The sequence below is a fragment of the Galeopterus variegatus genome, unplaced genomic scaffold (assembly GCF_000696425.1).
Source record: "Galeopterus variegatus unplaced genomic scaffold, G_variegatus-3.0.2 Scaffold1768, whole genome shotgun sequence".
Classification (NCBI taxonomy): Eukaryota; Metazoa; Chordata; class Mammalia; order Dermoptera; family Cynocephalidae; genus Galeopterus; species Galeopterus variegatus.
This window is the reverse complement of record NW_007727879.1, coordinates 177,453-188,561: the sequence shown is the minus strand read 5'-3', so window position 1 is coordinate 188,561 and position 11,109 is coordinate 177,453. Positions and strand designations below refer to the sequence as shown.

Below are 11,109 nucleotides of genomic sequence, written 5' to 3'. Positions count from 1 at the left end.
TGTTCGCGAAGCAGAAGGGTCCCTAGAGCCTTTCCTGGGCGACTGGCCCCACCAGGCCGCGTGGCGGGCGCTGTCAGAGAGCGGTGGACCACGCTCTTTTTCTTTCGTGCTTTCTCAGAAGCGTAGGCCGCGCCCGCCCGCGCCCCCCTTTTCATGATAGTACAAGTGCACGTCAACGTTTCCTATTTTTGGTGTGTTTTTGACACCAGAGAATCGTATAGGATAGGCCAGAGAAGTCGTTCGCCCCCTCAGCCCAGAAACCAGGACCTAGAAGGGCAACCGCCCTGGGCGGCCTTTTAAGCTGCCATAACCCGAGGCTTAGAGGACGTGCCTAGGGCCCAGGCGCAGGCTGTGGGGCAAGTAACGGCTCTCGGCAGTCCCGCCTCTCCGCCCCGCCCACTTTAGTTCCCCCGGGTCTGTAACCACCTCCCGGGCCGCTACCTCTTTAAGGCGGAGCCCTGTGCGGATCTCGCGAGATCTGCGTTGGCGCCGTGACCTCCATGTGGGAGCTACAGCTCTATAAGTAAACACTCGGCGGGGCGCAGACATGGCTTCTTCCTATTTGTGAGGCGGTGGCTTGCAGCAGTGTCTGGGACTGGTTCCGGTTTGCTCTTCTCAGCTTGGCTGGGCGGGCGCACGGTCTAAGAGTCGTCGTCGCAGCCGCCTGTCGGGCCCGGCGTCTGGTCAGTCTCTCTCGCTAGTGCGCGCGCACGCCCGCCCGCCCGCCGCGGAGAACCGGAGCAGCCCGGGAAGCGGCGCGGGCCGGGCGGGGCGCGGTGTCCGGAGCACAGGGGGAGACAAAGGGGGCAGGCGCCAAGATGTGGATCCAGGTTCGCACCATCGACGGCTCCCAGACGCGCACCATTGAGGACGTGTCTCGTAAAGCCACGATTGAAGAACTGCGCGAGCGGGTGTGGGCGCTGTTCGACGTGCGGCCCGAGTGCCAGCGCCTCTTCTACCGGGGCAAGCAGGTGAGGACAGTTGGTACGGGGCCCGGCCCTTCCGGGGGACGCAGTGGGGGCCCTGCCAGCCCCGACTGTAAGCGTGTCCGGCAGGGTAGGAGGCGGGGGCGCCCCGAGAGCGGAGGGCCTCGCCATTTCTTTGTGGTGGGGCAGCGGCCGCAGGCACAGGGCGTTTGGGTTTCCTCGCTTCCCGCGCTTCGCGGGCCTGGGGAGAGCAGTGGGCTCTGGTGGCCATGCTACAGCGAGGGAGGGGAGAACTGGCGCCTCCGGCTTTGGACAGCGCTGACCCGGCTGAGGGCTCGCATCGCTTCCGTGGATCTTCTGTGTCTCCGGCTCTCAAATAGTAGGGGGGGAACTCGGCATTGTCTCTCAGGAATGAGAACCTTAGCTCTGCCTCCTCACTGTGGAAGGATTTGGATACGCTGAAGATTCGAAGGGTTTCCAGAACTTCTGCTCCCTCTTTTCACCTTCTCTCCTAGATTCGGAATCTATCTGGGAGGTTAGAGACCTGGGTTGATGTAAGCGAGGCTGGGGTGAAAACTGCCAGGGACAGGCAGAGTGGAAAGGAGTATAAGACTGTCTTGCCCTTCTTACTTCTCACCTTCTAATATTCCCCTCATTCAAACTTTTAAAATAGCACTGCGGCATAGCCACTGGTATTATTGAAAGTGTTTTTGGTGGTGAGGGTGTTTGTGGGCGTCTCTGGTAGTTGCATGATGTGGCCGTGATTTGGCCAGTTAAAAATTTTTCCTATCCTGCAAGTCTCTCGTAGTCTACACCTAGACCCCCAGACCCTTCATAGAATCCTGTCTTTGTCTTTTTGTTGTTAATCCATTAAAAAGTTGGCGTCTTGCAGTTGATAGACCACAGTCTGGCTTCAGTCCTGTGGTTTGAAATAAATGTAGTTCTTTTTGATTCTGTAGAAGTCGTCTACATTTGTATTTGAGAGGAATATTTTTTCTCCCCTTCAGCAGACTTACGCTTCGAAGACTATCCAGAAATTTCAGAGTAACAAATTACACACTAGGAAGGAAAGAGCCGGGCTTTTTTGTTTTTTTTAAAATGTTATAGCACTTTCCATCTGTGTTCGCAGTTTTATACTGACTTGTTAGTGTTTTTGACTTGGAAAAACAGGTGATCAGTTTAGTTGTAAGGTTTGCTTTTGAAATAATTGCACGTGTATTTCTGTGCCTAAAACGGCTGATACCTTTCTTCCTTTTGGTCAAAGGTGAAAAGCATGTAATCAAATCTTGAATTTTATTTTCTTGTTAGGGACAACAGTAGATGAATTCCTGGGATACCTGGAGACCAGCACCAGAGATAGAAGTGAAGAATGAGAATGTATTCCTGGGCAACACCCCTAAAGTCTAATTATCAAATATGTGCACCTGTCTGTCTTGAGGAAAAGTTAGGAATTGGGTTAAATTCAGGTCAGCAAAGCAGACTTTCAGTAAACTAGGAAGCTGGTTCCAGATTCTGGAAAAAACTGTTGAGGATAGCAACCTTTGTACTTCTTCCCTAGGACAGTGGATAATTCACTACTTTGATTTCTTCAGCCCGCTGACAGACCAGTGAGGAATAGACCTTTGGTGCCAGCCATTGACTTGGAGACAGAAAAGGAAGACGCTGCTGCCAGCTTTGGTCACTTCCTTAAGAGCTGACAAGTAGCCATGGCAGTGATTATTTTCTCCATTCATATTTGGAACGCCACAGTTAATGGTCAGGGTAGTGTATCTAGCACACAGCTCCTGGAGTGGCATCACAGAGCCGTCCTTACCCTGTAAAATAACTGTGTTCCTTAGAAGATGACATCACTTCCTCAAGATGCTTTACTGCCGAATAGTGAAAAATGTGATAAAAACAAATTGTGTCTAGTTTTAAGGGGCATCCCTCTCCCCGTTTGTATGTTAGGTCTACTGCTTTTAATCTTTGAGTATCAGAATCACTTGTGGATATTTATTATAGATGCTCAGCTCACCCCAGAATAGTTGAATTTAATAAGCTCCCCTGGGAGATTCTGAGGAACTCCAGAGTTTGAAAATGTCGAAGGGTAGTTTGTCTCCTACTTTCTTATTATTCAAAGTATGTCCTTGTGTTCTCAGGACCAGCAGCATTAGCTTCACCTGAGAGCCTCATAACCAGACCTACTGAAGCAGAATCTGTAGTTTAACAAGGGCCTCAGGTGATCTGAATGCAGATTAAATTTGAGAGGCAAGCAATGTAATTGACTCTACTTTTGAGGGTCAAAATGGAGACCCTCATTCAACACAGGTGAAAATTAAGGTTTTTTAAGTTCTGGTTAGAGTAGGGTAATCTCACTTGGGCATTCTCATCCAGGAGGTTGAATTTGAGGCACCCTGAGGATTGAGTCTTTTTAAAGAAGAGTTATGTTGTTGGGTCTCTAAATTTGAGAATCTAGTGCTTTTCCTACTTAGGATTTCTTCTCCCCTCCTCTCTTTCCCTCATTACCACTATAGCGATGACCTTAGAATAGATGGCAGATGTGGGGCATGAACCATAGTTGAAAAACTAAGTTGTCTTTGTTTTCACGCAGAATACTAAGGTATTTGCCTATTTAAAGGAATAGGGAGAGCTGGGTGGTGATAACACCAAGGCCAAGGGTTCAGATCCCCCTACACCAGCCACACACACACACAAAGTATATATTCATGTATTATATAATGAAAGATACGTTTATTAACTTATGCCCTCCAACTGCATCCCTTGTCAGTAGGCCCTTGAGAATGACTTACCCACTGCCTTCTCAGCCACTGCCACTTGGTATTTGCTTCCTAGTTTTCCTCTGCCTCGCTGTTGCAGTTCTTCCTGTTACCTCTGATTTCTTCTTTAAACCCAGTAAAAATCCAAGAGTGTGGTCTGACAAAAAATCCCAACCATTCTTGCATCTCCAGTACTGTAAATGCTGCATTTCCCATTTTTCTAGTATGGCAGTTTTCAAATACTTCTCTCAGATGTTGGGATTATAATTACATGCCTGAAACTCATAGGTGCTTGTAATTTCCAAATAACCCCATCTGTTTCTCCCTACTTAGAGCATAATTTGAGTGACAGAACTTTTAATCTGAACTTTCATTAAATATGGAAGAACTTCAGTATTTTTCAAGTAAGTCATTCTAGCATTCCTTACGATTCTTCACAGTATGTGAAGCTTTGTGGAATAAAGCTGTGTGGAGCTTGCTATGCAATGGGTAATAATCACTATTTTAGGAAGACTGGGAAGGGTGCCTATGAATTGAGAAAGGAGGAGGTTAAAAAGAAATAAATAATTGAAAGCTAATTTTTTTTTTTTTATCCTTTTCTGGTTAAAAAAAAAAATCTCATAGCAAGTTTGAGAAAGGTGTTTACAAGTTATTGTGGACACAACTTTTATTACAGGGCCTTATGTTTATTATTCCACTCTGACTTTAGACATCTCCTGTCAAACCAAGTTTAGAAAGAGTACCATTCGAAACTGCTTTTATTTACTCCTGATGATCATTTAGTTAGAAACTAGTCAGAGGGATTGAGTATAGGAATGTACCCAAGGTCCCTCTGAATCATGTGCATCAAACTTCAGTGGAAAAATGTTTATGGAAACAAGTTTCCAGTTGTTTTACCACTTTACTATTTTTATTTTGGGGAGTGCCCTACCAGTTAATTTGCATATTTTATACTCTTTCAGACTTTTTACTTTTCTAATTTAAACACTTAAAATTGTAGCATATTGATCAGTTTTGTTAGGTTGTACTTTTTTCAACTCTTCCAGAATTGGGGTGTGTATGTGGAGTTTGCTTTGGGGGTTTTTTTTTTTTTTTTGGCTATTGGAGAATGTCAAAATGAAGGTGTGTGAATGAAGTTTTTGCTCCCCGAGTTCCCCTCCTGCTCCCCCCACCCCCCCTGCCCCCCAGGAGCTCAGGACTAGAGTTCTTTTTTTACCCCCTTAATAAAGTAATATTAACATTTCTATCCCTTTGTGCTCGCTTCGGCAGCACATATACTAAAATTGGAACATTTCTATCCCAGTAAGGCTTATCTGCTTCCTGACTTGGGATACTTGTTAGGCTTATTTAGATTAAACATGCTAACTAACCTGTGAGATAGTATCTAATTTAATTCCCCCAAGGGGAAATTTGACATTCTTGATCCCTTGTTTTATTTAACGAATGTGAATACTTATAATGTGCAGGACTGTAGGTGTGTTCTTGGAGCACTTGTATTTAATTTACTGATCTAGTACATTAATAGGTTTATAATTATTTTATTCTTTGGTTGGCTTCTCAAATATGGTCTTATTGTGTTAGAAAGTTGTGAATGGTTACATGTATTATATATAAAGAGGGAAAAATGAGCAATGTTTAAAATTGGTTAAGTTTTGGAGGAAATGATAGTTCTGATTTTCAAGTTTAGTTTTCTTGTTTCGCTGTATCATAGGGAAATAACCAACTGAATTTTTTAAAGAAAGAAAATGGAGAATGGAGACTTAGTTTCCTAGGGCTGCTGTAATAAAGTATCAAACCTGATGGCTTAAAACAATAGAAATTTGGGCCGACCCTGTGGCTCCGGCGGCGCTCCCTCCACCCGTTCGGATCCTATATAGGTATGGCCGGTGCGCTCAGTGAGCTCAGTGAGTGTGGTGCGGGCGACACCAAGCTAAGGGTTGCGATCCTCTTACAGGTCACACACACACACACACACCAAAAAAAAAAAAAAAAAAAAAAACCAAAAAAACTTTGTCTCACAGTTCTAAAGGCTAGAATTCAAGGTGTCAGCAGGGTCATCCTGTTTCTTGGCTTATAGATGCATCACTTCAGTCATGTGGCCTTTTCCATGTGTGTCTCTGTGTCTAAATTTCCCTTTTTTGTAAGGATACCAGTCATATTGGATTAAGGTGCCCACACTAATGACCTCAATTTAATTACCTCTTTAAAGACCGTATCTCCATATATGGTCACATTCTGAGATATTGGTGAGTTACCGACTGCAACATATAAATTTTGGGGGACACAACTCAGCCATATCAATACGTTCTGTATTTCTTTTGTAAAATTCCTTGACTACCTCAGTAAAGACCCTATTTCCAGATAAGGTCTCATTCTAAGGTGTTCTGGATTGGGACTTCAACAGATCCTTTTTGGAGGACATAATTCAACCCATAACCCTTGCCAAAATATGGGTGAGTTGCAAGATAATTTATTTGCTCTTAATCCTGGAAGACTTTATGATAGACTTGATCTTTACAGATGAACAGAATTAGAGAACTTTAGGCAAGTAGCATGAGCAAGAATAATTATTCCTGTTTGATTAAAAGAAAAAAATTACAACATTTCATCAGTGTTTCAGAAAGATAAAATGGATGACTTAATGTCTTTGTGAATACAAGGTCATAACACAACTAACTTTCAAAATTCACCTTTTCTTTCCTATAGTGGATTCAGGCACTGATCATTAAAATAAAATTTGCTGGGGGCCAGCCCGTGGCTCACTCGGGAGAGTGTGGTGCTGATAACACCAGTGTGGTGCTGATAACACCAAGGCCACGGGTTCGGATCCCATATAGGGATGGCCGGTTAGCTCGGTGTTGACAACACCAAGTCAAGGGTTAAGATCCCCTTACCGGTCATCTTTTAAAAAAATAAAAATAAAAAATAAAACTTGGTGAGGAAATTAAATGTAGTTTAAAGTTTTTCTCCCTAGGTCATGAGGTCACAGCAGTGATTCATTTTTGGTTTTAATGGCTAGCAACATTCCCTGAAGCTAATATAGAGTGAGTCTTAAGAATTTATTGGGGTCCAGAGAAGATGCTGACTTCAGAGGGCATAGAGTAATAAGAATGGCTTTAAAACCACTAAACTGCAGTGCTATGAATTTTATTTTAATAGTTTGGTTAGGACATTTGGACAACTAAAGACGTAGAAAAGTTTTGAGAGAAGCGTTTTAATATCTGTTTTTTTTTTTTGATTTTTGTTTTCAGCTGGAAAATGGATATACTTTATTTGACTATGATGTTGGACTGAATGATATAATTCAGCTACTAGTTCGAGCGGACGCTGATCTTCCTAGCACATCTAAACAGACTGATGTACAGGCCAAACCCTGTTCTAAAAGTCCACCTAAAGTAAAGAAAACTTCAAGGGTGGGACTTTCCAGTCAGCCATCTACGTCAATTCGTGCCTGTCTTATTGATCCTGGCTTTGGACTGTATAAGGTATGTTGTCCTCTTCAGTCTTATTGTTAGTTGTGAGAGTACAGATATCTGTTCTTTTGAGGATGTTGTGAATAAGTAAACATTGTTTATCATTTGAAAGTAAAGATTGCGCTGTTAATACTTTAAAGTAGTCTTTAAGAATTGCTGAATGTATAAATTGTATATGTCCAGTTTAAAGAGTAATAAAGCAAACACCTGTGTAATTCCACTAAGATTAAGTAGTAAAATGATGCCAGTACCTTTTTAAAGCCTCCTGTGTGCCCCTTCCAGAACACATCTCCCTCTCTCCCTCTAAGAGGTAAACTACTTATTCTGACTTATATGATCATTTTGTTTTTCTTTAAATCTCTTTTTGTCTATATTTGAATTTTATATAGTTTCTACTTCTCAACATCAATTGATAGGTCCTCTACATATAGCTGTATTTTTCCTTTTCACTCCTTCATTAGCATGCGACAGTATATTTATCCATGATTAGTAGATATCTGGGCTGTTTCCAGTCTTAGCTGTTTTGAACCTTCTAATATCTTGGTACATGTGTTTATAAATTTCTATCTAGGAATAGAAGTGCTGGTCCTTCACTCACAGGATATTACCAAACCGCTCTCTGTTTTGTTCCATTGGTTTGTCTATCCCTGTGCCCATACTCTTTTTTTAATTTATTGTAATTTATCAATACACAGTGTAGTTGTTTTTCGTATCCCTTTACCAGTTCCTCTTTTCCCCTCCCTCTGCCCCCTCCTCCCCATCAACATCATATCTGTTCACTTCTTAAGACAAGTTCAAGGAATTGATTGTTGTCTTCTCCCCTCACCCCCTTTGTTTATTTTTAGCTCCCACAAATAAGTGAGAACATGTGGTATTTCTCTTTGTGCCTGGCTTATTTTCACTTAATATAATTTTCTCCAAGTCCATCCATATTGCTGTGAATGGTAGTATTTCATTCATTTTTTTTTTTTTTTTGGTCCTTTTTGAGACCTGCCCGCGCTCTGAGCGCTGTGAGTTCACCAGTCATCCCTATATAGGATCTGAACCCGCGGCGGGAGCGCTACTGCGCTCCCAGCGCTGCAGGAGCTGCACTCCCCCGCTCGGCCCGTATTTCATTCTTTTTTAAAGCAGAGTAGTATTCCATTGTGTAGGTATACCAAGTTTTCCTTATTCACTCATCTGATGGTGGACATTTCGGCTGGTTCCAATTCTTGGCTATTGTAAATAGTGCTACAATAAACATGGGGGTACAGGTATCCCTTCAACATGATTTCCATTCCTCTGGGTACATAACCAGCAGTGTAATAGCTGGGTCATATGGTAAATCTATTTGTAATTGTTTGAGGAACCTCCACATCATTTTCCATAAAGGCTGCACCATTTTGCAGTCCCACCAACAGTGTATGAGGGTTCCTTTTTCTCCGCAACTTCACCAACACTTATCATTCTCAGTCTTTTGGATATTAGCCATCCTAACTGGAGTGAGATGGTATCTCAAAGTGGTTTTGATTAGCATTTCCCAAATGCTGAGTGATGTTGAGCAGTTTTTTGTGTGTCTGTTGGCCATTTGTATATCTTCCTTCGAGAAATGCCTGTTCAGCTCCTTTGCCCGTTTTTTAACTGGGTTACTTGTTTTTTTTGCTGTAAAGTTGTTTGAGTTCCTTGTATTCTGGATATTAATCCTTTGTCAGATGTATGCTTTGCAAGTATTTTCTCCCACTCTGTTGGTTGTCTTTTCACTCTGTTAATTGTTTCTTTTGCTGTGCAGAAGCTTTTTAGTTTGATATAATCCCATTTGTTTGTCCTTTGGCTGCCTGTGCTTTTGGGGTTGTATTCATGAACTCTGTACCCAATCCTACTTCCTGGAGTGTTTCCCCTATGTTTTCTTCAAGGAGTTTTATTGTTTCAGGATGTATATTTAATTCTTTAATCCATTTTGAGTTGATTTTGGTATATGGTGAGAGGTGGGGGTCTAGTTTCATTCTCCTACATATGAATATCCAGTTTCCCAGCACCATTTGCTAAAGAGGCAGTCTCTTGCCCAGTGTGTAGACAGGAGGATGTATATTTAATTCTTTAATCCATTTTGAGTTGATTTTGGTATATGGTGAGAGGTGGGTGTCTAGTTTCATTCTCCTACATATGAATATCCAGTTTCCCAGCACCATTTGCTAAAGAGGCAGTCTCTTGCCCAGTGTGTAGACAGTGAACATGCAGGAAAAGAAAACAAAGCTAGCCCATTTACAATAGCCACCAAAAAAATACTTAGGAGTAAAGTTAACCATGGGTGAGAGAAATCTCTACGAGAACTACAAACCACTGTTGAGAGAAATTAAAGAGGGCACAAGAAGATGGAAAGATATCCCATGCTCTTGGATTAGAAGAATAACATTGTGAAAATGTCCATACTACCCAAAGTGATCTACAGATTCAGTGCAATCCCCATCAAAATTCCAATGACATTTTTGTCAGAAGTGGAAAAATCTATCCTAATATTTATACGGAATCACAAAAGATCACAAATAGCCAAAGCAATCCTGAGCAAAATAATTATGCTGGAGGCATAACACTATCTGACTTTAAACTATACTACAAAGCTATAATAACCAAAATCAGCATGGTACTGGCATAAAAACAGACACACTGATCAATGGAATAGAATAGAGAATCCAGAAATCAACCCATATACCTACAGCCATCTGATCTTTGACAAAGGCATCTGTGCTCATAGTCTTGTAAGTAGTGAAGACATAAACTGTCTTGATATCTCCCTTTCTCCCATCTCCTAAATTTCATTCCTCTTCAGGGGTGTCTTGTTTTTTTGGCTTTCTAACACTTGCATATAAGTTTTTGAATTAGCTTGTCAAAACTTTGCATATCTGCTGGGATTTTGATGGGGATTGTATCTGTAGATCAGCTTGGAGAATTGACATCCTTATCATGTCAAGTGTTTTAGTTCATGAGAGGGACAGATCTCTCCATTAATTTAGACCTTTGACATCTTAATTAGTTCTCTTTACATATCTTGTTTGCTTTATTTCTGGTAGCTTTGTTTTTGATGCTTTTATAAATGGTTCTTTCTACTTTTTATTTTCCTTTTTAAAAATTGAATCACAATTGATTACACGTTTTTGGGTTCAAGGTTGACATATGTTGATCAAATCAATATTATTAGCATATATATTATTACAAATCATGCTTATTCTTTATGTCTCTTATCTGATCTCCCCATCCCCCTCGCCTCCCGCCCACCTCTGATAACCCTAGATTTCTTCTCTCCTTCTGAAAGAGTAATGGTTAGTCTGATTAGTTGCCTGGACGATCTGTCCAGTGTTGAGAGAGCTGTGTTCATGTCCCCCACTATTATTGTAGAGCAGATGTTTCTTCTGTCACTCTAGAATGGGCTTTGTGGTGAGAGACATCCTCTTTTCTTTGGTCTCTGTTGGTGACTCTCCTTGTGTCAGTGCACTGAAGTGGCTGGTGGGCCATCTGCATGGTGGTGGTTGTGTCTAGCCACTTTTGCAGCAGCCATGGCTATTGTGCTGGCTGTCATGGGCCATCCACATGGAAGTGGTGTTTTGGGGTGTTCCTTTCCGGGTTGTGGGAGGAGGGGTTGGTCTCTGGCTTGGTCTGTTTTTACATTCTAAGTTATTGTTGCAGAGCAGTTGGGTGGGAGGGGGAGAAGGGAAGGGGGAAGGAAATAGGGTGGAAGGAGGAAGGAGTGGGGCATGGTTGAGGCCCATGGCACCGCCCTCATTCCTGCAGGGGAGACCAGGGGGCTTCCAGCAGTGGTTCAGTTTGCTGGGCTGCTTGTGGGTGTTGGGGGTATGTGGCTGAGGCCCCCCAGTGCCCTGGTTTGGGAGCCTGGGGTGCTTCCTGTGGCGGCTTGGTGGTCATCGCTGGGCTGGTTGGAGATGGGGGGGGGGGGCAGGGCTAAGGCCTATGGCCCCCCCC

At 42.7% G+C, this 11,109-nt stretch overlaps 1 protein-coding gene across 1 annotated transcript in view; it reads left to right on the top strand.

Moving 5' to 3' along the window:
* The first annotated feature begins 471 nt into the window (after positions 1–471).
* Positions 472–11,109, top strand: part of UHRF2 (ubiquitin-like with PHD and ring finger domains 2, E3 ubiquitin protein ligase) — an 82,983-nt gene continuing 72,345 nt past the window's right edge. The window contains exons 1-2 of the mRNA XM_008578826.1: positions 472–971; positions 6,934–7,167. Coding sequence (XP_008577048.1) covers positions 819–971; positions 6,934–7,167 — 387 coding nt within the window. The 5' untranslated portion in view covers positions 472–818. The remainder of the gene's footprint in view (positions 972–6,933; positions 7,168–11,109) is intronic.